Raw genomic sequence first — 27,590 nt, 5'->3', positions numbered from 1 at the left:
ATCAGTCTGACCCTGTGCCTCATGGGAACAGTCCAGCCCTAACTGCCAAGCCATGTCTTCCCTGGACCGGAAACAAGCTTCCTAGGACCGGTTTCTGGCATTTCAGCCGTCTTCAGCCAGGCTTGCTTGAATCCAGTGGCTAAGTGAGCAAGGGACTCACGTCTGAGCATACCCTGCCAACTTATGGCGAATAAAGCAAAACCAAAGGAAATGATGGACGGAGTGTTGAACATTGCAAGCACTCACCCCCAGTCAACTGATCTGGGTTTAATCCATCACCGTTCTTTAGCCCACTCCGCCACCCCTGTTCAGACATGGCCATATGCAAATCAGTCTGACCCTGTGCCTCATGGGAACAGTCCAGCCCTAACTGCCAAGCCATGTCTTCCCTGGACCGGAAACAAGCTTCCTAGGACCGGTTTCTGGCATTTCAGCCGTCTTCAGCCAGGCTTGCTAGCAGGGAAGGCATGGCTTGGCAGTTCGGGCTGGACTGTTCCCATGAGGCACAGGGTCAGACTGATTTGCATATGGCCATGTCTGAACTGGGGTGGCAGAGTGGGCTAAAGAACGGTGATGGATCAAACCCAGATCTGTTGACTGGGTGTGAGTGTTTGATTGGTTCTGATGCTCCGTCCATCACCACCCCCTTTTGTACCGCTTTGTTCGCCATAAGTTGGCAGGGTATGCTCAGACGTGAGTCCCTTGCTCACTTTGCCACTGGATTCAAGCAAGCCTGGCTGAAGACGGCTGAAATGCCAGAAACCGGTCCTAGGAAGCTTGTTTCCGGTCCAGGGAAGGCATGGCTTGGCAGTTCGGGCTGGACTGTTCCCATGAGGCACAGGGTCAGACTGATTTGCATATGGCCATGTCTGAACTGGGGTGGCAGAGTGGGCTAAAGAACGGTGATGGATCAAACCCAGATCTGTTGACTGGGTGTGAGTGTTTGATTGGTTCTGATGCTCCGTCCATCACCACCCCCTTTTGTACCGAAGAAAAAGGTGTGACATTGAAATAGAAATAATTGCCCAGGATCACACTATTTGGTAAAGAGGGAAGCCACGATTTGCCCTAGATTTTCTGGTTTTGCATTGTGCAATTTGTTTTAGTCACTAAATGTACATGCTTTGCTTCCTTTACACTCACTTTGCATCCCCTCCCTCCCACCACCACCTTACTGGCATCAGTGCTGCCCTCGGTCACACCAAAGACCAAACTTTTTGGCCCCTGGGAATATGTTTGTGAGCACCCGCCCTTTACACGCTTGTATGATTTATTGTGCTTCTGTTTGTTATATAAAGCACTCTGATGCCCTGCACTGGAATCAGTAGCACTATAAAAGAATTAAACAAAAAAAAGTAGTTGGTGCCACTTACATCAATATTTATGTCATTACTCACACAGATAAATCTTGCATTCTTACAGTGTAAGCACATTTCCTATATAAGGAGTTGAACAAAGTTATATACCTTCCCCGAAGTCAAAGTTTCTCATAAGCACTTATGAAGTGACAAGCTCCGTCCCTTTGTTTTCCTTTATTGCATTGGTATCTAGGTGATAGGCTCCAGATGACTCCCAGCCAGGATGTTATTTGAACAAACAAAGGGCTGATATGCCTTTAAATCAGGCCTTTGTTTGGTACCCGCTGGAAGTGTAAATAAGAAAGCCCCCTCCATACTTGCACATTGCTGCTTCGACCTGCGTGCAGACAACGTGTGGGTGCTGCTGAAATGTGTCCTGGTGTCAGAGAATGACACCAGGACAATTTTAGCATGTTTCCCTAGGGGCTCAGCTCAGAATAGCTGCTGGAAAGGGGATCTGACAGGATCTACCCTACTTTACAGCACTGGTTTGAAGGAATTACAAAATAACATGAGTTGCCTTATGAGGTTTATGAGGCAGTATGCTGTGTATATTGGACATGGCCCTTCTTAGGGACCTCCCTAAAACGTTTTGATTTTTCCTCCTGTTTTTTTTTTGTGGATTCTCTTTTCGTGGCCTTAGGATTCTTAGTACTTTACCACTGTAATGCAGTGTGAAAGCATGCACGCCCTTCCTACGTATGCTAGGAAGTGGTGCTTACCTGAGTGGTTTAGGTGCTGTACCTGAGAGTACCCTGTAAAGAGGTATACCACATATCCAGGGCAGGTGCTGCACTGGGCACTAGTGGGCTGCAGCACTGATTGTGCCGCCCACAAGAATAGCCTTTCAAACATGTCTCAAGCCTGCCATTTCAGGCCTCTGTGTGCACAGTTGGACTTATGCTTAGGTTGGCCTTTCTAAATCATTAGCCAATGCTGAGTGGGCCATTCACTACCACTAGGACACCCCTTGGGTAAGCCCTGAGGGGTGGGGCAAGTAGTAAAGGAGAGGAAAGTCAGGTACACATGTGTGTTCCCTGACCAGGTAGTGTACAATACCCATGTGGGTTTTCCCTGTCTCTGGTTGGGTGGTAATAGTAAGTGACTGGGCTGAGAAACACTTCAGAGAGTGGTCGGAACTGGGCCGAGAGACTGCGTGACCCCCCTGTGCTTCGCAGAACAAGACGAGTGCCGGAAGGCGAATTGAGGGACCTCTTGATTGAACTGGGACAGGCTCTAGCAGTTTCTGATCCACATAAAGTGGGTAAACGTCCCGAGTGCTGGCCAACACCACCTTTGTCAACTGTTGCCTCATTACCCTGATAATTAACCCAGTCTTTTCCCCTGGGCACCTGACAAAGTGTGACTCCTGCCTTAAACCGGTATAGTGAGGGGTGGGAGTGTTTGACTCTAACCTGTGGCCAGAGTGGTGGGGGTAACTGAGAGGTGTGGGACGGATTCTGCCACTTGGTCGGCATTCCTAATATCAACTGGCACAACGGTGCATTAGGTGTACTTCATACAGACTTGTCAATATCCCTCACACCGCGTTACGGTGTTATGTAAGTGTGGAAGAGTGTGCTGCATGAAAACATCTGCTAATAGTTGCAGCAGTGCTGTTTTACTGCTTAGTTTTTGGCCAGGACGGTGATCCTGGAATTACATGAAGTCGCAAAAAAACTCCCCCAAATTCAGCTGAGTGCGCTTGTGGGCATAGTATTGCTCAGCCACCCTAAGTACTGCTTAACTTTACATCCCGCTTATGTTTTTACAATCTATTGAGCATTTGGGACCGGTACAATTCCCCGAAAGAACTGTTCAGTGGTACCCTCGGCACAGAAATGCCCTGTACATAATATCACTGAAACTGTAGCATGGGAACAGTGATATGCCCAGGATCACACACATCTGTAGAATGAAGGGAGCCAAGATTAAATGCCATGTCCACTGATTCACAGGCTGCAGTTTAGGCATAAGAGTACATCTCCTCTTCTGCCTTACCCAAGGATGCCCTTTTTCCCTATTCTTCACTCACCTTTGGGGTTGGCATTGATTAAGAGAAGACACATACACTCCGGCCTGTGGTCACCTGGTGAGCAGGCAGTGCAGTCAGATTCCCAGAGAAGGCCACCCGCCGGAGCGCAGAATCCCTGATCCCCAGTAGCCAGGTGCCAGGTGAGGGAAGCCACCATCTTCCCGGAACTGACTGAAGCTTTTGCCCTGCTCTCCACAGTGGCATGGACCCAGCTGGGGGGTCTAAGAAGGACCCCGCTCCTCCAGCGCCCCTGGGGGCCATGCTGCCACCAAAGACGATGCAGCCCTGGAGTCCCTGCATGGCCCTCTGCTCTGTCCTGGTTCTCCTCTGTGTGACCCCCGCTGTGCTGCTGTTCCATAGCTGGTAGATGATAGCATCTGTACGCCTTTGAAAGCTGGGGCAGCTGGTTCACGCTGTTTGCGTGGCTCAAACTTTGCAGTGCGGGCGGGACAGCTGGAGATCCTCTGTGAGCCCCAACGGGGACTTCCTCTGTGACACTTTTAAGGGTTGCACGGAGAGGGCCCAGCTGCCTGAGCGTTAACACTTGGTCTGAAATGGCCCTAATGTGCATGTTCAGTTTGTGCCTGCACAGTATCTGCTAGTGAGACTGCAGGCTTGTGGGAGAGTCAGGCTAAAAGTCGACATTCTTGGCAGTGTGGGAATGTGCTAGCCAATGGCTGCCCATCTCTTACAACCCAGCCACCATGTCAGAGAAAGATTGCTGCTGATTGGCAGGTCTCCGGGCGTAACTTTACTTACTTGCTTCACCATATGTCATGAAACTTAGAGACTTGGAGATCCAAACAAGGGTGGTATCAATAGAGTGTTGCATTGAGGGAAGAGAAACACCAGATATGGGAAGAGGTGGATAGATGACCTCAGCTTGGGACATACATAAAACATGGTAAGGGTGAGCGAGCGTGCACCGTTAAACTCCACTCTGCCAGTGGCTGGTGGAACATTTTGTCGAACTCCGCTCTCTAAGCAAAGCGCAGAGTGCCAAAACTCTGCGAACTCCGGTGTCATCACTTGATCTTTCGGGTATCAGTTGCACCACATTATGGTACTGTGCGAGTATGTGAGTGAGTGCGTTCTGTATGGAACTGCCTGATAGCTGTTGCACCCCGTATCGTACTAAGTGAGTGTGTGTGTGTAAGAGTGACAGTCTGACGATTGCATTACATGTCAATTTCTTGGCAGAAGAGCACTAGGTTTGACTTTGGTTTACCCCTGTGGCCTCGGCCCATGGTGCTGCTTAGAAGTATTATAATTCTTTGTATGTATATATTTCTGATATTGTTGTGATATGGAGTGCGCCCTAACTCTGTGTGGTCTTCAATTATAAGAATTGCCAGGGTGGGCCTAGGCTTGACAATGTTTTGCACTGCATAAGGGTGCTGGGTGGGGATAGAATATTATCTTTCCCAAGTGTGCATACTACTGATGTCATTTTAACATGTTTGGGCCTAGTACTGCTAGTAATATTTCCAAGTGTGATTTATGCCCAGAAGTACATGATGCTGATGTGTTGATTATTGTGTGTGTTGAATACAAACTTTATTTACATACATCATGTGTGTAGTCTTTTTTGTGAAGCTCACTGTATTTATTGTGAGTGAGTACACTGCCAGGGCTTTACACATTACCTCTGTGATAAGCCTAACTGCTCAATGCCAAGTTACCCAAGGGTGAGCACAGGTTATACAGTGAGTGTAATCATCCACCTCTGATGTGAGTGCTAGGTTCTGCCTGGCTAGGGCATTGCCTCAGCCAACCAGAAAATGCGAGTTCCAGCAGAAGAGGTGGATTTTTAAACCAGGGGCAGTTGAAAGAATCGGAAGTGGAGATTAAGACAGGCAATGAAGAGCTAGACAAGTAATTACTGAAAAGGAAAGACAAATGAAAGAGAAAGTTAATAAAGAGATGAGACAAGTGAGAACCAGCTGACAGAGCGAGGGTGAGGCAGTTAATATAGAAAAGGGGAGAGGGGGTCTGAGATTGATAATTTGTAAAAGTTTAGCATTGATAGCCTCAGAAACTATGCTGTAAATGAACCAGGCTAATGCAGCCTCTCTCGTACATCTTAATGTGATGTTTTACTACCCACATGATTAAGTTTGCTGTCGATTTTGTTAGAATAAACAATTACTAGGCTCCACGGGGCAAGTTGAAGACTTTGCTGATTGTTCTGAATGAAACGTATTTTCTCAAGGGGGAGTTTAACTGTCCCATACTGAATAACATACTATGTAACAGTTGTGTCCCCTTGTACCGGACGGTGTGAACACAGAATCATATGAAGTATAATAGTGAGAAAGTCCTCAAATGTATTTAATTGAAAATGTTTCTCTCTGCTTGATTTCATTTGGTTGTGAGCTTGAAAACCATATAGTAATGTAGTGAATGTATGAACCTTCTTGTATAAAGTCCTTTCAAACTGTGTGATTTTACAATGGAGGAAGGAGTCCTGTCCCCACTCTTAGAAGGCACATCCCTGTCAGTTTTGTGTCTGAACTCTTCTGCGTTCATGATTCTCTTTTTTCTTGGCTTAGTACCTTGACTGAATTTCTGTTTGACTAACTGCAATTTGTGCCTTTGTACTTTGAATATTTTCCAAGTAAATCTTTAAAGCTAAGACCCTCATGTCTATCACACTTAAAGACTCCAGAGTGATTAAGAGACAAGGCCCTACTGAATTTCCATTACAGGACAGACAGGTCTATTGGGAGCACCAAAATCAGTATGAAGCCCACACCGCTCTTGTTCTGAGAAAATGCACCACCGCTCGGTGCATGGATGGAGATGCCCTGTTTCCTTGTTTCAGTCCAATGTGTGCCCAGATCCCACAGAGATGGTGAACTTGTCAGCCAGATAGGTGGGGTGGGGGTGCTGGTCAGGATGGTTTTGTTGATGGTTTTGACATGGGGCCTCCTCGGCTTTGGCTTGCCCTCCTTCCCTCCAGTCTGTAGGCGAGGACACCTTGGGAGTGTTAATTACAGATGTTGATCTCATCTTTATTTATCGTCTATTTTGGCATTTATTATCTTTCCAACACTTCCAGAGTGGCCTTGAGCCTCATGCAAATTTCCCAAACCACCATTGGAAAGAGGGTGCATAGCAGTGGTGGTTTGTCAATAGGTGGTGCCAGATTGTCGCCCTACCAAAAGTTACACATAGTTATTGTAATACAGTTTTGTGAAAACAAATCTCACAGAGTGCCGGATTGTTTGTTCTCAGGAACAATATTTATTGTGGTAAACAGAGGAGGAGGGATTACTGATGCATACATGTTAAGAACATTCATAGTAGGGCTTCCATCACGTGGGCACAGTACATAGAAGTCATGCCCCCCAAGCGTCAGGCAGTGCAGCTTGCCATTATCATTGGGCTTGTCTACCTTTAAACTTGATATGGTACCTGAATGATCCTGTCACAAATGTTTAACCTAAATATTATACTCTAAATGTATTTAAAAAATATTTTGCCCCATTTGAGTGATAATAGAAAATCATGGTCCTGTGCTCTATCCGAAGCTGGGATAGAGCATGGGCTGCATTGTCGGCCTGGGACAAAAAATAGGCCCCGGCACCAAAATAAAAGTAGCCCCCATTAGCGAATCAGATAGCTAAAAAAGCCGCCCACATTTGCAAACCAGGCCAGTTTTGAACTTTCAAAAACACATTGTCTGGGTATTTTCTAAAACTTGGGATACTTCATGTGCTGGAGCAGGGTTTTCTATTTAAACCCAAACACCAGTTTATATTTTTGTATGTCATAATTAAAATTACTAATGATTAATTATTAAGTACTAAGTTTTGTTGAGTTTTTTAATTAACCAACCTTACTAATGAAAGAATTACACGTGGGAATGCAATTGCATGGCTAAATTAATAAGTGAACTAAGTTGGTGAGCAAATTAATTAAATAAGTGTTGCTTATGTGATATTTGTTATGTGGTTGCGCTTTAAAATAATATGCTTTAATGCTTTTTTATGTCGCAAATGGCTAGATAAATACATACACATAAGGGTATTAGTGGGAATTAACACTGTATAATCAATACAATGTAGAAATGTTGTTTTGTGTTTCTTTTTAATTAAGTTATCCGTTGTGGCCTGCTAAGAAAATGGCCGACATCTACAGCCTGCATTTGAGTAGATGAAATATGAAGAGAGGCCTCGCTGATTTTGACCTCGGCCTCTGCCTGAACTAAAAGTTATGAAAAGGATGACAACTCTGGGATGACCGCCAGTTATCCTTGGTAGAGAACATTTGTCACAAATGAACATTTTGGTAAACTTGTGGTGGCTTCACTGCGAGTGATACAATTCCGGAGAAGAGCATCCATGGATGTTACAAATTAGTTTTGGACTTCCTATTTCCTTGTTTTGAATTTCAAGATATCCGAGAGCGGAGATTTTTCTAATGTTGCAAGCTAACATCCTTTCCTGCTCAACGGACGTTTTAGAGTTTGTTTGTAACTTTTAGTATGTAAATTTCAGTATAAATATTACTAGACTAGAGAGGTCGGTGTGCCACTTCTTCCTGAACTTATGCTCAAGAGGATCGATGCTGACTAAGAGGACGGTGACTCTACATGACGGCAACTCGAGAGACTTTAATTCTTTGCTGAGAGACTTGTCCTGACTTAGAGTACGACATTTAGCCAGAATAGGTAATTATGAGAATAATGATTTTGCAATTGAATGGCTTTCATATGAACTAATTTAGATAAATATTTCATGTTTGAATTTCAGTGTCGGGTGGTTATTTCTTTGTCATGTTATTGAGATCTCAAATGTGATTTACTGTTTTTATCAAGACTCAAGACAATTCAATTTGGTTGCATTGACCTCCAATTAGGTGCAGATTGATTTAGGAATTCTCTCTTCTCTTATATTCAGTGTGGCTAGAGTAATAGAATGAATGTTGGTGTAATGGGCCCCACCAGCGTATGATGAGTGTATGTGCGCATGACTGTGAAATTACTCTGTCCGTGGAAGTAGGGAGAATTTATAAGCTCTGATCTGCAGCACATGCATTTGTGTATACTGCAGGAAATGTTTGTGATATCAGGGAAGCCAACAGTAAAAACCGGCCCACCAGGCCATAACACCTGAAGCTTCCAAAAAAGTGGCCCACGCAATGATCAGTCACACCAGCTCATCGGGCACTGCCAGATTGTCCAATAGCCAAGTCCAACCGATATGACCAGACTTGGGAGAGGATGTGGCCTAACGGCTTGGGTGGTCGACCTCAAATCTTGAGAACAAGGTTCGAGTCTCAGGAATGAATGTTTGCTCATGTAATGCAACTGGTGCTATGTAAAGCGCTCTGATACCCGTTTCGGGTCAAGTTCGCACTATATAAAACTCTGTAAAAAAAAAAAAAAGGACGTGCATCATCCTGTGATTCTGGGCAAATCACTTAATCTCCCCATGCCTAACGAAAAAGGAATGTGTCCTCATGTAACGCAACTAGTGCTCGTGTAAAGCGCTTTGATACCTTCGGGTCAAGTTTGCGCTATATAAATCTCTGTAAAAAATAAATGTAAAAAAAACAGGGAACAGGGACTCCCATGGCTTCTGATCTCTCAAGTTCAGCCTGGGCTGGGATATTTGCCCAGCCTGTCACTGACATAACCATGAAATTCGAGGGTAGCCATTACTGACAGATGGGCAGGGCCTTGTAAGCATGCAATTGTGCAGCCGTGGACATTTTTGCAGTGTTTATCACACAATCCATCATCTGCTGCATAATCTGCAGATTTTAACACAAAAAAACATTTGTTGTTAGGTCAAGCAGTTCAAAAGATACTAAAAACACTGCAAACATGTTGCCAAGCTGCAGAGGACCCTTTACAAAGGTTGGCTGATCACCCCTTTCCATTGCTTATTGCTATATTTAGTACTAATAAGGTGTAAAGAACGCCAGCAGGGTTATGAAGTGTAAAAATGACAAAATAATGAAGTAATGCTACCACAAAACGTGCGACATTATGCCGAATAATTTACTTAACTGTGCTGCATAATTTGGCCCTACCGTGCCACATAATTCAGTGGCCCTGCATATGGTGGCCATTTTGAGCATAATTGTAACTAACTAGCATGATATTGGCCATGGCATAAACTGCACCCCATATAGCAGCTTTTACTGTTAAAATGGCCCTGGTAAAAGTATTGACCTATTTCGTGCACATGTGATATATGTATGGCTACCTCTGGCATGATTGTGGCCCTGGCCTTATGTTCTGCCCTCTTGAAAAAATGTGGGGCACCTTGACCAAATTAGAGCTATCCTTCTGTTGCAATGGGAATGTCGCTTGAACGGCTGAATCGAGCGTGCCCCCTTGCTCTATATCTCTTGTATAGTACATTTCTGTGCATTTATGATTTTTCAATGCTGCACGCACAAAATAATTACACATGTACTCTGAGCGCCTATAGAAAATAGATTGAGACCATGACCAAGGTTCTGTTCTATGGAGGGACACACTAATGGCCTTATTACAAGTAAAGGCGCTATTCATCGCTCAGAGTAAAATAACGATAACCAGGGGTTATTTATTTATCGGGTGTGATAAATAGCACCGAATAAGAATTATTGGGAAACAGAATTCGGATTTTGGTGTTAAACAAATAAAATCCGCATGGTATCGTAAATACCCTATATACGTCCGCTGTTAAGTTTAACAAAGCTTGAGGTATTTAACCCATTCAATTATTATAGAGTATATTAAATAACTTCTAACTCTTAATTACGACCCTTGCATAAACATGCATGTTAGAAGGGCAAAGTAGAGAGATGTGCTACTGTGTCAACGAAAGTAACAATTCCGTAGTGGAGCAGAGGTAAGCGCTGTTCTAGAGAGAAGCGGGATTCTTGTGGGAAAGGTCTTTAATATTCTGTGGTTAGCGGAGCAGACAATGGAGATGTTTATATGTTGTAACTAATAGATTTGTAGAATCTGAAACAGAGTTTACCAAGAAGGTTTTGTAAAGGAGGGGTAGACGAGTGACAGGAGACAGGAGTAGAAGCGACTGCGGCGACTGCTGACGTCAGAAAAGACCACGCTGTGATTGGACAGTGGGTTAGAACAGCGAAAGCGCTGTGATTGGTGCGTTGGTGTGAGCCGCGCAGGGATTGGGAGAAGTACAGGGTGACGTAGACGCTCCGGGACTGGTGCGTTAGTGTGAGTCGCGCTGTTATTGGACAAAAGATCGTACAGTTGTAGAAAGGACTAGAGGGTTGTGGTAAACGCAAAAATGTATTACCAAACAGAGGAAAAGAAAAAGAAATCCTTGTTCAGTAAAATTAAAAAATGGTTTGACAAGGATAATGATAAGGATATAATGACTAGAGAAGGTGAGTTACTACCTCCGACAAGAACCCCTGCATCCTTCATGGTTGCGAAATATGGGTATCATACCTGTATTTGGTTAGACAATTGGGCTAAGTATACTAGAGAAGATGGTGTTTTAGCGTCCCCGGAACATGGTTCATTTAATCTGGCCGTGTTGAGAAATTTACGGGAGAGAATGATGAGTCTAGAGCCTAGACCAAGGCCGACACAGTTCAAGGCATTGGTAGAATGGGAAGATGAGGTACATGAGCGAGAAAAACAGAGGAGTGGAGGTAATTATAGGTATATTTTTGGAAGGAAATATGATCGTGAAACTCCTCATGATCGAATGAGGAGATGGCGAGATGCTAGTATGACAGAGGGACTATATCCTGTGAGAACTGTTGAGGAAGCAGAAGGGTGGAAAGGTACGGAAAAGGTACCTAATGCAGAATTAAGAAGGTATGGGGCTAATGAATATGAGGATGAAGTCTTGGATGACATGATTTACAAGAGACCACCTCCATATAGACAAGAACCAGAGGTGAGAACACCAGTTGCTACCCCAATGAGAGATACTTTGCGAATCATAAAAACAGAAGTTGTGAAACCTGATCTGAAAAGTAGTAGCTCTTTCGCGGAAAGGGAAGGGGAGAGAGAGCGAGAGAGGGAAAGAGAGAATGAAATCGAGGATGAAAAAACAAGAGAATTAGCAAGAACCACATTTGAGTTGACAGAAAAATAAGGGAACTGACTAAGAATCTAGAAGCTGTTACAGTGCCTGTAACCATAGGTCCGGTTATGCCTATTTTTGATAAGCAAAGAATGGGTGAAAGTGGTTCAACAGTTCCATATGTGGGAAATGGACTAGTTAGTTCTCCAGATCAGTCAGGAATGAGGACTGGAGAGAATCAGTTGAGACATACCATATGTGGTGGAGAGTTAAATGTACAGCCTAATTCAGGATTGAATACTGGTTGTGTGGAAAGAAATGTTATGATGGGAGGATCAATTTTGGCAGAACAAGTGAGTACAGAAAAATCTACAGGAATAACGGCTGAGGATTTGAATGATTGGTTGAAAGTTCTTCAAAGGAAGGATAAAGATTCTCAGGCAATTGATGTAGCTAGGTTGCGTATAGAACTGGAAGAGCTTATAGCGGGAACAATTCCTACAGAAATATTAAAAAATCATCATGATGGAGAGTTGTTATTCATGTGCAAGAGCATCACATGGAGGGCTAAGAATACACATGACAGGTTAAAAGGAATAACGAGTGAAATGGGAATTGACATGGACAAGGTGAAAGCTTTACAGAAGCCTTACCGGGTGGATTTTGCAGATAAGGATATTGAGAATCTAAATGATGTTGGCCGAACAGGACAGATTAAGGAAATGATTTCCTTATTACGAAAATGGGGTGATGTGGAAAAGTGGAAGGATAGATGGTATAAGAAAAGAGAAGATACAGTGGACAGGACTTACTCAGCATTCCCCATGAGAGAAAAGGAAAAAACAGTGGATGCCTATCCTATGAGAGAGATTCCTGGAGGAGGATATGTACATGTCCCATGGACTAGGCAGGATATTTTGTCATTTACAAATGATTTCCCTCGACTGAGAGAGAAGCCTGTCGAGTGGTATAGGCAGGTCGATAGGTTTGTGAAATTGTCAAAAGTGCTGTGGATTGACCTGAATAGTTTGTTTGATATAATTGTTCCAGCAGACTTGTGGGCAGAGTGTAAAATAGTCATAGATTGGCCCACTAAAGAATACCCGAGGGACCAAAGAACAGGAGCTCCAGACCCGGAGGTTATGAAGAAATATGAACAGGTCAAAGTGTTCTTGAAGAACAAGGTACCTCCTAAAGAGACAGATTGGGTTAAGATAGATCGAACACATCAGGAAGTAAAAGAATCAGTTCATGCCTTTTATGAAAGGTTAATACTGGCTTTTAAACAGTTCAGTGGAGATGAACATCTGGGTGATAAGGATTTGAGTCATTTTGTATACAGATTTGTATATGGTTTGCGACCCGAAATCAGTGAAATGATACGTGAGCACACAGTTGATTGGCAGAGTAAGAAGATTGATGAGATCTTGAGACATGCGAAGTACTTCAGTGATGAAATTGAGGCGAAACAAAGAAAGCTGAAGGAAAAAGCGATGTGGGCACAGGTGAAGGTTGCAGAAAGACAAGAGGCACAGCTGGTTGAACAAGCAAATAATCCAGGAAATAGGCCTAGATATGGTACAGGAAAAGGAAAGGGGAACATTGAAGAGGTGAAGAAAAAATTTCCGTGCCACAACTGCGGAAAATTAGGGCACTGGAGATCCGAGTGTACGAATCCACCATTTGTGAATAATGACAATCAATCCTTGAATCAACAGGTGCAGAACGAGGGGTGTAATCATACGCAGCAACAGCAGAAGGTTGTCAAGCAGCAGAATCAAGAGCCAAAACCGCCTTTGCCACAGAACAGGGGATCCCAGAAATACAATCAAGACTCGGGATTCTACAATGAGGAACAGGTAAACAAACCGAGACGTACAAATCCAGTACAACAATATTGGTTAAAGAATGAGGGAAGTGAGTCTGAAGGGGACTTCTGACGGTGCTGAAGAGAGGAGGAAGAGGGCATACTTGGAGCAACTCTAGAAATAGACCAGGCAGGACCATTTGTAGATGGGAAAATAAATGGAGAAAGTGTTACTTTTTTAGTAGACACAGGAGCGACGAGATCAACTGTCAGGTCAGCAGATATAAGAAATCTTCCTCTCTCGGACGAAGCAATCCAAGTGGTTGGTGTATCAAATACACAGATTAAGACTCGTCTTACTGAACCAGTAAGGGTAAGGATAGGGAAATTTTCAGATATGCACAGGTTCGTAGTGTGTGACACTAGTCCAGTGAACTTGTTAGGTAGGGATTTGTTGTGTAAAATGAATTGCACAATTTTTTGTACTCCGGATGGAATAGCCTTTGAGACACCGGATGAGGATGTCTTATACAGAGTAACTCTAGATAATGGAGAAAATGAGATTGTTGGAACATATGCTGTATTTAATCCAGATGACTTGCCTCAAGAGTTGACACACACAGTAAAAGCAGTAGTTTGGGATTTTACTGGAGAGGATGTGGGATTGATGAATAATGTAGATCAAGTAAAAATTACAGTGAAAGAGGGAATCTCTTATCCTAATATCCCACAATACAGATTGACACCAGAGATAATTGAAGGAATAACACCTATAATTGATAAAATGATTCAGCAAGGAGTCTTAAGAGAGTTACTCAGTAGCCCATGTAATTCACCTATAATGGGACTGAAGAAACCTAATGGGAAGTTCAGAATAGTACAAGATTTAAGAAAGGTTAACAAAATTGTGGTATCATGCTGTCCTATTGTGCCAAATCCATCAGTGATTTTGTATCAGATTCCTCATGATGCTGAATGGTACACAGTAATTGATTTGTGCCATGCTTTCTTTCCAATTCCATTGCATCATGACAGCCAGCCGATTTTTGCATTTTGGTTTGGACAGCGTATTTTGGCATGGTGCCGAATCCCACAGGGGTATACAGAGAGTCCTTCAATATTCAATCAGTTACTGAAGAAATCTTTGGAAAGTCTGACCATGCCTGAAAGCTCAGTACTAGTACAATATATCGATGACCTACTTGTGGCATCGAAGACACGTGAAGCCTGTGAAGTAGATACCATAGCTTTATTGAATCATCTGGCTGATGGAGGATTAAAGGTATCTCCAGCCAAATTACAATTTTGCAAGAAAGAAGTACATTATCTTGGACACAATATTGAAAAAGGTCTAAGAAAAGTGACAATTGACAGGATCAAAATTATCAGAGGAATGAGAGCCCCAATGACCCAGAGAGAAGTGAGAATGTTTCTGGGAATGGTAGGTTATTGTCGTCAGTGGATAAGTAACTTTTCCCTGATAGCAAAGCCACTGATTAAATTGACTAAAAGTGAAGTAAAGGACCCATTGGAATTGAATGCAGAACAAATGGCAGCATTCGAAGAATTAAAGAACAGATTATGTGAAGCTCCTGCTCTAGGAATGCCAGACTATGAGAAGGAGTTTGAGCTGTACTGTAGTGAGAGGAATGGATGTGCACTTTCAGTGTTAATACAGAAACATGGACGTCTGAGGAGGCCAATTGCGTACTTCTCATCAACACTTGACCCAGTAGCTGTGGGTTTACCAGGTTGCCTGAAAGCAGTAGCTGCTACATGCAGAAGCTTGGAACAGAGCGAGGGTATAATAATGGGATATCCTGTACGGGTGTTCGTACCTCATGATGTGGCAATTCTTTTGACAAGAAGCAGAACTCAATATATGTCACATAGTCGGTTGACTAAATATGAGAAAATCATTCTGGGAGCATCAAATGTGACTCTTGAGAGATGTGTGAATGTGAATCCAGCGACACTGTTGCCTGATGCTGAAAATGTGAGTGTGAGGGATGATGTTGATCATGACTGCCTGGATGTGCTTGATTACTGTACAAAACCGAGACCAGACATAAGAGATCTGCCACTGCCTGAGAGTGATCATGTGTTGTTTGTGGATGGATCATGTCTGAGAACAGAAGAAGGTGTGCTGAGTGCTGCATATGCGGTGTGTAAAGTTTCAGAAGTTATGGAAGCTTCACCTTTAAAAGGAGTTAAATCTGCTCAAGTAGCGGAATTGGTAGCACTGACAAAAGTTTGCAAGATTGGAAGAAATGTGAGAGTGACTGTAATGACTGATAGTCAGTACGGATTCGGAGTTGTTCATGATTTTGGTCAACTTTGGCTACAGAGAGGTTTCCTGACCTCACGTGGAACGCCTATAAAGAATGCTGAAGTGATTGGGAAATTGCTTGAGGCGATACAGCTGCCTAAAGAGCTGGCAGTTGTAAAATGTGCTGCTCATGGACAGGGTGATGATTTTGTTACTCTTGGAAACAGGTTTGCTAATGACATAGCACAGTATTGTGCAAAGAACAATCATTCCATTAACAGGGGAAAAGAGAAAGAAATGTCTTTTTGTTCCTTGATGTTTCTAATGTAATGGAAACATGGGAGGAGGTGAGGCAGTTGCAGGATGAAGCAGGAGATGAGGAAATGAAAGATTGGATCAAGGCAGGTTGTGCACCAAGAGAAAAGGATCATGTATGGATCTATAGGGATGGAAGACCAGTCATGCCAAATGCTATGTTGTCAACAATGGCAAGAATGTATCATGGCCAGGGACACCTGGGGAGGGATGCTATGATTAGATCCTTCAAGCAGACCTGGTACAATGCAAAGTTCAGGCTGATAGCAGAGAGCATCTGTCAAAGATGTTTGATTTGTCAGCAATTCAATCCTGGAAAGAAAACAGTGGTGAGCCTAGGAACAATAGGCAGGGAAGGAGGTCCTTTTACCAGAATGCAAATAGATTTCATTGAAATGCCCCAAGTCAATAGATTGAGGTATGTTCTAGTGGTAGTCTGTTTGTTCTCAAGGTGGGTGGAAGCATATCCAACTAGGAGAAATGATGGAATAACAGTGGCCAAGTTGCTGTTGAGAGAGTTGATTCCTAGGTATGGGTTCCCAGTGACAATTGAGTCAGACAGAGGAGGACACTTCTATAATGAACTAATGAGTTTAATTTGTGAAGCATTGAGTATACAGCAGAAGCTACATTGTGCATACAGACCAGAGGCTTCTGGTGTTGTTGAGCAGATGAACGGTACAATCAAAAACAGAATTGGCAAAATGTGCTTAGCCACTGGAATTAAATGGCCTGATGTCTTGCCTCTAGTACTGATGACTATTAGGTCTACTCCAGACAGAACTACGGGGTTGAGTCCACATGAAATAATAATGGGACGTGCAATGAGACATGCATTCGTGCCTGTCAACAAGTTGATGACTATAACTGATGACATGATTTTGGATTACTGTAAAGGCCTGGCTGACGCAGTTCGTTCTGTGTTTCACCAGGTTGGAGAAGACGCCACCACACTTGAAAAAAAGGCAGCCCATGATCTGAGCCCAGGGGACTGGGTGAGAATAAAAGTGCACAGAAGAAGAAATTGTTTGGTTCCAAGGTGGGGAAGGCCAAGACAAGTCATTCTGACTACAACGACTGCTGTAAAGTGTGCTGGAGTGAAGAACTGGATTCATGCAAGCCATACTCTGAGAGTTCCAAATCCAAAGGATGGGACTGGGAAAGAGTACTTTGAAGAGTCAGATTCCAGTGATGATGCAGACACTGAAACAGTGAGAAGAAAAAAGAATCCTGAAAGGGGGGAAAGAGAGTCAGAAAGAGAGTCAGGTGATTCTTTTTTCTTGCCAGGAGAAGCTTCAAGAGGAACATTGCGAATCTCAGAAGAGAGTTCAGATTCTGGAAAAGTGCCTGAAGTTCTAACTAGCAGTGGAGAAGGAAAAGAGAAAGAAAGAAAAGAAAAGAGGGATTCCACAGAGACTATATCTGAGTCAAATGAAGAAGTTGAGAGGAATCCATCTGAGATAATTCTTGAAGAAGTAGGGTCAGAAGAAGATAGAGAGGGACAGATTGCGGAAGAACCCCGAGGAGGTGTAGGGAACATTCATGATAAGCTAGGTGAAGGGACAAGTAGACAGAAAGAAGATTGCGTGTCGGAGATCCGAGGAGGGACAGTAGTAGGGAAATCTCAATCGGTGGAAAAGACTGTGGAAAAAGAGAGAATTGTTGATGAACAAGAGGCAAATGAGACAGAATCGGATGAGAGTGAGAATGAGATACCAGAGGGTCGAGTTCTGAGAAAGAGAACTTGGATTGGAGAAAGAAACAATAGAGAAGTGAAACAGAAAAGGAGTGTAAAAGGAGATCTTTGGCCTAACAAGATAAAGAGGCTGAGATATCGGCTAACACGAGTGAATTCATCGAAAGCTGAACAGGTGAACGAGGTGTCAAGCCAGAATCAAGCGAAAGAAGAAGAACGAAAAGAACCAAAGGAACCGGAGGAGATCAAGAGAATCAGAAAGCCCAACCAGAAGTACAGGTCACCGGAATGGACGTATGTGGCACTGTCTGAAGAAGAAGAAGAGGCAGAGAGTCAAGGAAATCCAGAGGGGACCTTACTGAAAGTGGTTGAGGAGGAGGAAACTGTTGGAATCCTGAAAGTTATCTTGTCTGACATTGGAGAAGAGACAGATGTTCAGGATCTGATACAATTTGATGTTGATGAAGAAGAAGTGAAACGTGATGAAAATCCAAATTGAGTAAACTAAAGGAGTCACTTGGAGAAGAGTGAAGACGAAGAGCCTTAAAAATTAACAGATTGTAATGATCTAGTGTCCTAGAGATTCAGTAGTGGAATAGTAGAGGCTAAGTCAAAAGACACAGTCAAAGTAACAAGATGGCTAACACAGAAAATAATCAAAGTAGATGTACCTTCTTGAAAAGATGGTGTAGGATGTGCTGCTGCTGTACAGTACTATTGATGCTACTATGGAGTGTGCTTGCTTTATTAGTTACTTTTAGAATTACAGTAGACACTTTGGGAATACATACTGAGAATATGACTAACTTAGGGAAGAGTTCACAGAAAGTAGTACCAACTAGAATTAGTAATATATACATACACAAGGATAGGTCAATTAATGATTTTTCTAGCAATGTTTTTTCAAAATTATTGTATGAATATGTGAAGACAATGGAGGTAAGGGATTGCTACGTCTGTATGCAATTACCTGCATCTGTTTCAGAGGGAGTTACTTATCATCATCTCCCAGCTACGTATGGAATTTCATGTAGTGTGTTGATTAGTATTTTTTATTTATTAGGGAAAATAGATTATGATATGTCTAATAAGGATAACATTTTTGGGCAATTGCCTATGAATAAAAAACTGAATCCTGCTAAAGAAGCTAACATTTTAGGTGAGATTTTTATTGAAACAGACAAATTAACATTAGATTACATTTTTAGAAACAATTTAACTTGTAGTTTGAAGGGAGAAGAAGAAGCTTTTCTAGACATGGTAGAGAAAAGGAGAATGGGTATGCATGAGAAGACAGGAGGGTATAAAATGAGTGAGACAATGTGGGACATTGAGATGGGAAAGGAGTTGAAGAATGGGGCCAGTCCAACTTTGGCTTTAGATGCACCACAGAAGGGTAAACTATGCATTACCAGAGGGAAATCCCAATATGATTATTATTTTGTTGGGACTAGTGAGTGTCATGATACATACTTTATTGCAACAGGATGGGGATTCAAAGGAGGAGAAGATCCAGTTTTCCCGGGAGTGTATTATATTTGTGGGAATAAAGCTTATTATAGGTTGCCTGACCATTGGTATGGCACATGTTATGTTGGCCTGGTCTTTCCAAAGATTTTCCATATGGATAGAATAGAAGATGCAGAACAGATTAATTTACTAACACGCTTTAAAAGAGAAACTTGGACAGAAATTGTAGGAGATATTTTCGGAGCTTTGATACCAGCAGTGGGAATTTCATTAAATGCATATGGAATTCGGAAGCTGTCAACAGTGGTGGATCGCTTATCGACAAGCACCGCTGGAGGGTTTCTATTGGTAAATACAGAGATGGTTGCCTTACGCGCTATGTCTATGCAAAATCGACTTGCCCTTGATATTCTATTGGCATAAGAGGGTGGAGTCTGTGGAATGCTGAAAGTTCAACATTGTTGCACTTACATTCCTGATGAAAGCAAGGATCTAAAAGTCTATATCAAAAATATTACTGATTTGCATGAAGAGTTAGTACTACTGGAAGCTGAAAGTATCTGGACTAAAATGGTTAATAAGATGATTGCTGTTAAGAATTTTATAGCTAAGATAGGTAGTTCCATTTTTGGTAAGATATTATTTCCATTGACATGTGTGATTGTTACTTTATTGATTTTTAGATTAGGGTGTTTATGTTGTAGATATAGGAGGAATATAAAGAAAATAATGAAAGAAAATGTAGAAAAGAGACAAAAGAGGTCAAAAAGAGACCCACAAGAAATAGAATTGGAAGAATTTAGGGAGAGCATGTACTTAGAGACAAAAAGAGATGATGAAAGAGAAACTGGAGTTTAATGAATGAACAAAAAGACATTTGAATTTTTCCTAAAAAGGGGGAACAAAATTTTTTGGGTTGAATTATTGTGGTGATGATATATCACCAAAGGGGGGATTGCTGGAGCAGGGTTTTCTATTTAAACCCAAACACCAGTTTATATTTTTGTATGTCATAATTAAAATTACTAATGATTAATTATTAAGTACTAAGTTTTATTGAGTTTTTTAATTAACCAACCTTACTAATGAAAGAATTACACGTGGGAATGCAATTGCATGGCTAAATTAATAAGTGAACTAAGTTGGTGAGCAAATTAATTAAATAAGTGTTGCTTATGTGATATTTGTTACGTGGTTGCGCTTTAAAATAATATGCTTTAATGCTTTTTTATGTCGCAAATGGCTAGATAAATACATACACATAAGGGTATTAGTGGGAATTAACACTGTATAATCAATACAATGTAGTAATGTTGTTTTGTGTTTCTTTTTAATTAAGTTGTCCGTTGTGGCCTGCTAAGAAAATGGCCGACATCTACAGCCTGCATTTGAGTAGATGAAATATGAAGAGAGGCCTCGCTGATTTTGACCTCGGCCTCTGCCTGAACTAAAAGTTATGAAAAGGATGACAACTCTGGGATGACGGCCAGTTATCCTTGGTAGAGAACATTTGTCACAAATGAACATTTTGATAAACTTGTGGTGGCTTCACTGCGAGTGATACAATTCCGGAGAAGAGCATCCATGGATGTTACAAATTAGTTTTGGACTTCCTATTTCCTTGTTTTGAATTTCAAGATATCCGAGAGCGGAGATTTTTCTAATGTTGCAAGCTAACATCCTTTCCTGCTCAACGGACGTTTTAGAGTTTGTTTGTAACTTTTAGTATGTAAATTTCAGTATAAATATTACTAGACTAGAGAGGTCGGTGTGCCACTTCTTCCTGAACTTATGCTCAAGAGGATCGATGCTGACTAAGAGGACGGTGACTCTACATGACGGCAACTCGAGAGACTTTAATTCTTTGCTGAGAGACTTGTCCTGACTTAGAGTACGACATTTAGCCAGAATAGGTAATTATGAGAATAATGATTTTGCAATTGAATGGCTTTCATATGAACTAATTTAGATAAATAATTCATGTTTGAATTTCAGTGTCGGGTGGTTATTTCTTTGTCATGTTATTGAGATCTCAAATGTGATTTACTGTTTTTATCAAGACACAAGACAATTCAATTTGGTTGCATTGACCTCCAATTAGGTGCAGATTGATTTAGGAATTCTCTCTTCTCCTATATTCAGTGTGGATAGAGTAATAGAATGAATGTTGGTGTAATGGGCCCCACCAGCGTATGATGAGTGTATGTGCGCATGACTGTGAAATTACTCTGTCCGTGGAAGTAGGGAGAATTTATAAGCTCTGATCTGCAGCACATGCATTTGTGTATACTGCAGGAAATGTTTGTGATATCAGGGAAGCCAACAGTAAAAACCGGCCCACCAGGCCATAACACCTGAAGCTTCCAAAAAAGTGGCCCACACAATGATCAGTCACACCAGCTCATCGGGCACTGCCAGATTGTCCAATAGCCAAGTCCAACCGATATGGCCAGACTTGGGAGAGGATGTGGCCTAACGGCTTGGGTGGTCGACCTCAAATCTTGAGAACAAGGTTCGAGTCTCAGGAATGAATGTTTGCTCATGTAATGCAACTGGTGCTATGTAAAGCGCTCTGATACCCGTTTCGGGTCAAGTTCGCACTATATAAAACTCTGTAAAAAAAAAAAAAAGGACGTGCATCATCCTGTGATTCTGGGCAAATCACTTAATCTCCCCGTGCCTAACGAAAAAGAAATGTGTCCTCATGTAACGCAACTAGTGCTCGTGTAAAGCGCTTTGATACCTTCGGGTCAAGTTTGCGCTATATAAATCTCTGTAAAAAGTAAATGTAAAAAAAACAGGGAACAGGGACTCCCATGGCTTCTGATCTCTCAAGTTCAGCCTGGGCTGGGATATTTGCCCAGCCTGTCACTGACATAACCATGAAATTCGAGGGTAGCCATTACTGACAGATGGGCAGGGCCTTGTAAGCATGCAATTGTGCAGCCGTGGACATTTTTGCAGTGTCTATCACAAAATCCATCATCTGCTGCATAATCTGCAGATTTTAACACAAAAAAACATTTGTTGTTAGGTCAAGCAGTTCAAAAGATACTAAAAACACTGCAAACATGTTGCCAAGCTGCAGAGGACCCTTTACAAAGGTTGGCTGATCACCCCTTTCCATTGCTTATTGCTATATTTAGTACTAATAAGGTGTAAAGAACGCCAGCAGGGTTATGAAGTGTAAAAATGACAAAATAATGAAGTAATGCTACCACAAAACGTGCGACATTATGCCGAATAATTTACTTAACTGTGCTGCATAATTTGGCCCTACCGTGCCACATAATTCAGTGGCCCTGCATATGGTGGCCATTTTGAGCATAATTGTATCTAACTAGCATGATATTGGCCATGGAGTAAACTGCACCCCATATAGCAGCTTTTACTGTTAAAATGGCCCTGGTAAAAGTATTGACCTATTTCGTGCACATGTGATATATGTATGGCTACCTCTGGCATGATTGTGGCCCTGGCCTTATGCTCTGCCCTCTTGAAAAAATGTGGGGCATCTTGACCAAATTAGAGCTATCCTTCTGTTGCAATGGGAATGTCGCTTGAACGGCTGAATCGAGCGTGCCCCCTTGCTCTATATCTCTTGTATAGTACATTTCTGTGCATTTATGATTTTTCAATGCTGCACGCACAAAATAATTACACATGTACTCTGAGCGCCTATAGAAAATAGATTGAGACCATGACCAAGGCTCTGTTCTATGGAGGGACACACTAATGGCCTGATTACAAGTAAAGGTGCTATTCATCGCTCAGAGTAAAATAACGATAACCAGGGGTTATTTATTTATCGGGTGTGATAAATAGCACCGAATAAGAATTATTGGGAAACAGAATTCGGATTTTGGTGTTAAACAAATAAAATCCGCATGGTATCGTAAATACCCTATATAGTTCCCCTGTCAAGTTTAACAAAGCTTGAGTTATTTAACCCATTCAATTATTATAGAGTATATTAAATAACTTTTAACTCTTAATTACGACCCTTGCATAAACAGGGGTTTGCGCATGGGTCTACTGACTACTGACCTTTCAGAAACACTGACAGTGGTGGCAGCAACATGTTACAGCTGTAGGAACAGGCCTTGATAATTGTTACCTGTAATATGTTGCAAAAAGGTCTACCGGTTTCTCTCAAACTAGCCCTTTTCATCTGTCCATGTCTATACAGGACATGGATGGCATACATTCTTCCTCCATGCAACTGCTGGCAGTGAGGAAAGAAGGGCCCCCTCTTGCCCCTGTGCACAGGGGTGCATGCAGGGGGCACATATCGTGCCCCCTTGTATTTTTAGACCCCTAGTTTCCGCACAGAAAGGAATGCACGCTCTGGTAGTCCATCGGCTGTGCTGTTTAAGGCTCACAATGAGCCTTTAAACAGTACCGTGGGAGGAACGCCATGCCACCCGCCCATCAGACCACAAAAATACTTGCATTCTAGCGGGCCGGTGGGCAGTGGTGAGTCTTGGCATTGCGGGAGCGTGGTGGTGGCGTGCCGCCTGCTCCAGCACTGCCAAAAGTCAGAATCAGGCACTTAGTCTTTTTTTTATGGAAGTCGACAACCTTCAGCAGGGCAGCATTGAAATCTTCTCATTGGTCAGATATTTTTTGCACCTTCTACCCGTCAAGATTTCTACCTTCACACGCGATCTCATTTTTGTTATGAAGCTGTATCTGATGGAGTGCTCTTGAAATTGTATACCTTTACTATGAATTTGAATTTGAATTTTTAAAAACTTATAAAACGCACGTTCACAAAGCAGTTTCATGGCGCTAGAGGAATTCCTGGGCAGAAGAGTACAGGGTACTATAAATTGAAGGCCTGCTTAAACAGAAAAGTCTTAAGGACCTTGCGGAAATCCATATAGGAAGGAGAAAGTCTGATGTGGAGAGGGAGGGAATTCCAGAAAGTGGGCGCGAGCACCGCAAATTTCTGGCCTCCAGATCTCTGTTTCTTAAAACGAGGGATGACTAGTAGAGATTTGGCGGATGAACGAAGGGCTCTGGAAGGGCAATAGTTGGTAATGGCAGAATTTATGAAGGCAGGGGCCGTGCCCGACCGGGCTTGGAAGGTGAGGCAACCGAGCTTGAACAGGGCTCGTTGCTTGATAGGGAGCCAGTGAAGAGCAATAAGAAGAGGTGACGGATGATGAAATTTGGGTAAAACATGTACCAGACGAGCTGCCTGGTTCTGTACCATCTGTAGGCGTTGAAGTGTGTAGCCGGGAGCACCATTATAAATGATGTTCCCGTAATCAATCTTGGATAAAACCATGGCCATTGCAATCAGCTTGAGTGCAGAGGGGGTGAAGAACCGAGAAACTTTCCTAATGGTGCGCAAAGTGAAAAAACAAGAAGAGACAACCGAGCTAATATGAGAGTGAAGAGTCAAATGATGATTAAGTGTGATGCCAAGAGTCTTAACAGAATGGGAGGGCGTTGGAGGGGAGCCGAGGGAAGAAGGCCAAAAGGAGGGAGACCAGGGGTTGCTACTACCACCTGTCAAAATCAACTCCGTTTTATCCGGGTTAAGTTTAAGATGGTTCACATTCATCCATTCCCGGATAAACAGCATGACAGACTGGAAGGCAGAGATGGCTAGTGAGGGAGAAGAGAAGTTAAAGATGAGTTGTAGGTCATCAGCATAGTTATAGACTGTGACCTCCATTTGTTGTAGTGCAAAAATGAGAGGAAAGATATAAAGATTAAATAATAAAGGGGAAAGAGAGGAGCCCTGAGGGACACCGCATTGAACCCTGCGAGGGGGGGCAGAAATTTCCCCAGATGAACGGCCTGGGTACGATCGGCCAGGAATGAGCCTATCCAGGTCAGTGCTTGTCCTCCTATGCTCGCCGCCTCGACACGGGACAAGAGGATGGAATGGTCTACCGTGTCAAAGGCGGCGGATAGGTCCAGGAGGACCAGAGCCTGAGGGGTGCTAGTATCAAGACCCTCCCTGAGTTGATCCATGACTGAAATAACCACCTTCTCCGTAGAATGGCGGGGACGAAAACCCGCCTGGCAGGGTGTAAGATAATTGCTGTCCTCAATAAAAGTGCTAAGTGTCTGGGTGACATGAGACTCAGCTATCTTGCTCAGATAAGGGAGAAGGGATATCGGTCGGTAATTCATCGTGGATGTGGGATCGGCCCCCGTTTTTTTTAGTATAGGAAGAATAATAGCCTTCTTGAAAGCGACAGGGACAAAACCGTACATGAAACAGTCATTAAGAAGGGTAAGAATCAGGGATGGACATTTGGCAAAGATCTGGCCAAGAATACGTGCCAGGCCAATGTCAGCTGGGGAGCCTGACTTGACGCGGCTAAGTAAAGGAAGCAGGGTTTCTCTGGTGAGTGGGGGGATGGAAGTGAGGGACAAGGCATTGCCTGGGAGGGGCGGTTGAGGGAGAGTAAGCAAGGAAGGGGGGATGTTGGCTTTGATACAAGTTATTTTATCAATAAAGAATTCATTTAATGAGTCGCATAACGCCTGAGAGGGGAAGATCTTGGGCAGAGTTCTATTCGAGGATGCCAACTCATGAACGGTGGCAAAGATCTCCCGTGGTTGGCTTTCAGCAGCCAAAATGCACTCCGAGAAGTATTCTGTTTTAGCTGCCAAGATGGCTTGTTTGTATTCTTTAAGAATGGTAATATAATATTGTTTCCGGGTAGGGCAGTATTCTTTTCTCCAGGCTCGTTCAGCCTGCCGTAGTTCTAATTTTTTGGCTTTAAGGCCAGGACTAAACCACTTGTTGGCATTGTGGGTGCAGTTAATGGTGACCCGCTTCAGAGGGGCCACTACATCACAGGCTTTGGCTAGCCAATGATCTAGGGTGATGATCTGGGAGTGGGGAATCAGGCCTGATAAGTCTGGGCAGGTGGCGTTTAATGAGTTGCACAGAGAAGAAATATCAACTCGATTCCAATTCCTTGTTCGAGTGGTTTTTGAGCACGGAGGTATCGTTTTGTGGTTCAGATCCATGGAAAAGGCAAGCATAGAATGGTCGGACCATAGGCAGGGAGAAATTTTAGGGACTGACATCGGGATGTTTAGTGTCCATATCTGGCCAAGAATGTGGCCCTGGGTATGAGTAGGGCCTTGAACATGCTGGGTGAAATTAAGGCTGAGAAGCAGTTGTGTAAAATCCTTAGATTTCGTATTTTCAGCAGGGTCGTTAGGCCAAAAATTAAAGTCACCCAGTACAAGAACGGAGGCGTTGCTCCTGATGAAACTCCACAGGTCTTGGAAGTCAAAATATTTTAGAAAGCCAATCAGAACAGTTCCTTTTGGTCTTTGCTAATGCTTACAGGACCCCAGTGACACCAATTTCAGGTTAGGTCTCACTAAAACAGAGACCACCAGGAGAGTCTAGTCCATGTCCTGTTGCTGCTGGTAAGGTGGTCACTGTAGGAAAAGGCCTCTTCTAGCATGTCATATGCTTGTAGCCACATAGGAGGTCAGCCAACTGACCCTTAGAGACAACTTCTTAATCCTGGGTACATGTGAAAGCAGGTCTTGCCCTTCAGGTCTCCACACAGGTCATAGATAGCACTTACAGTCGTCTTCTGTAGGTCCAGATATGTTCTGGTCAGCTGGGATGAGATGCCACTTTCGCAAGATTCATTAGACAGTGGATGAGTGTAACTACTTAGCCAATGAGCAAAGGTTTCTAGATTCTACCCTTCCTTCTTTTGCAGACGTACTTTTCACCTAACTGCAAACTTTCAAATTTTTGCCCATGGAGGAGGCTGGTGTCTATAGATATTAGTATAAACAAAAAAAGGTGTGTGACTTTTAACAAGAAGAGCGAGCCTGAAGAATCTTTCTAGATTCTTTAAGAAGGCCCTCACTCACCAACCTAGTTGGTGACATGCTTCTACATCGGGCCCCAACGGGAGAGGCCGAGTGCCTCCCTGGTGTGCTGCGACGCCAGAATTACTGCGGAGATGGATTTTGTGATGACAAGTGAAGGTGTATTGAAGTGTTTAAAAATGCCTGGATTGTGTCCCAAAAAACTTTATTAAATGGCCAATCAGACACACTAAAAACAGAGTGTGGGAAAAAGGGCTGAATAAATTGTTCAGCTATTTCCCATGGAGTGGGGCCGACATGTTTCTGCCCTGGTGGTATAATTTACCGTGCATTCATCAGGACCAAGAAAACGATACCTCGGCGGTATGGGCGTGCTAAGGCCCACCCTAACCTGAGCACGTGAAAGTAAAAAATGGTGTAAAAAAGTGCAATTGGAGTGATGTGGATGGTCGCTCTTCATTCAGAGAAACCATATTGCACCTGTGAATAAAACCAAACAATAACAAACATATAAAGAGAAGACAAGACAAACAGTTAATTTCCATCTTGCGCATTTGTTTGTTACAGATATATCATGCTCTGGTGCTCTAAAAAGTGCACTTGTACTCAGGGTAATTCAATAGCCTGAGGTGTATGAACACATGCACTTCATTTCTGAATATCAATATAGCCAGCTTGATTAACGTGACCGGTAACTTCAAAGTAGCGCTATAGCACCTGCACGCCTACTAGGGCGTTTAGCGGTATCTCGTATTTGGCGGGGTGATTTATGGTAAATCATAGTCAGTGAGCCTT

General features: G+C 42.9%; 1 protein-coding gene across 4 annotated transcripts in view; it reads left to right on the top strand.

The window, feature by feature from the left end:
• LOC146809185 (uncharacterized) overlaps positions 1–27,590 on the top strand; it is a 432,226-nt gene that overhangs the window by 369,199 nt on the left and 35,437 nt on the right. Inside the window, exons 5-6 of one of the 4 annotated variants that reach the window (XM_085616014.1) lie at positions 13,127–13,267; positions 20,305–20,905. The exons of 2 other annotated variants lie outside the window; for them this stretch is intronic. In XM_085616014.1, coding sequence (XP_085472140.1) covers positions 13,127–13,267; positions 20,305–20,325 — 162 coding nt within the window. In that variant the 3' untranslated portion in view covers positions 20,326–20,905. Of the gene's footprint in view, positions 1–7,494; positions 8,098–13,126; positions 13,268–20,304; positions 20,906–27,590 lie in introns of those variants that run through there. One more of the 4 variants, XR_014966366.1, reaches the window with a different exon arrangement.

Source organism: Triturus cristatus, chromosome 7 (genome assembly GCF_964204655.1).
Source record: "Triturus cristatus chromosome 7, aTriCri1.1, whole genome shotgun sequence".
NCBI lineage: Eukaryota > Metazoa > Chordata > Amphibia > Caudata > Salamandridae > Triturus > Triturus cristatus.
The sequence above is the reverse complement of the archived record's forward strand: the minus strand, read 5'-3'. Positions and strand labels throughout refer to the sequence as shown.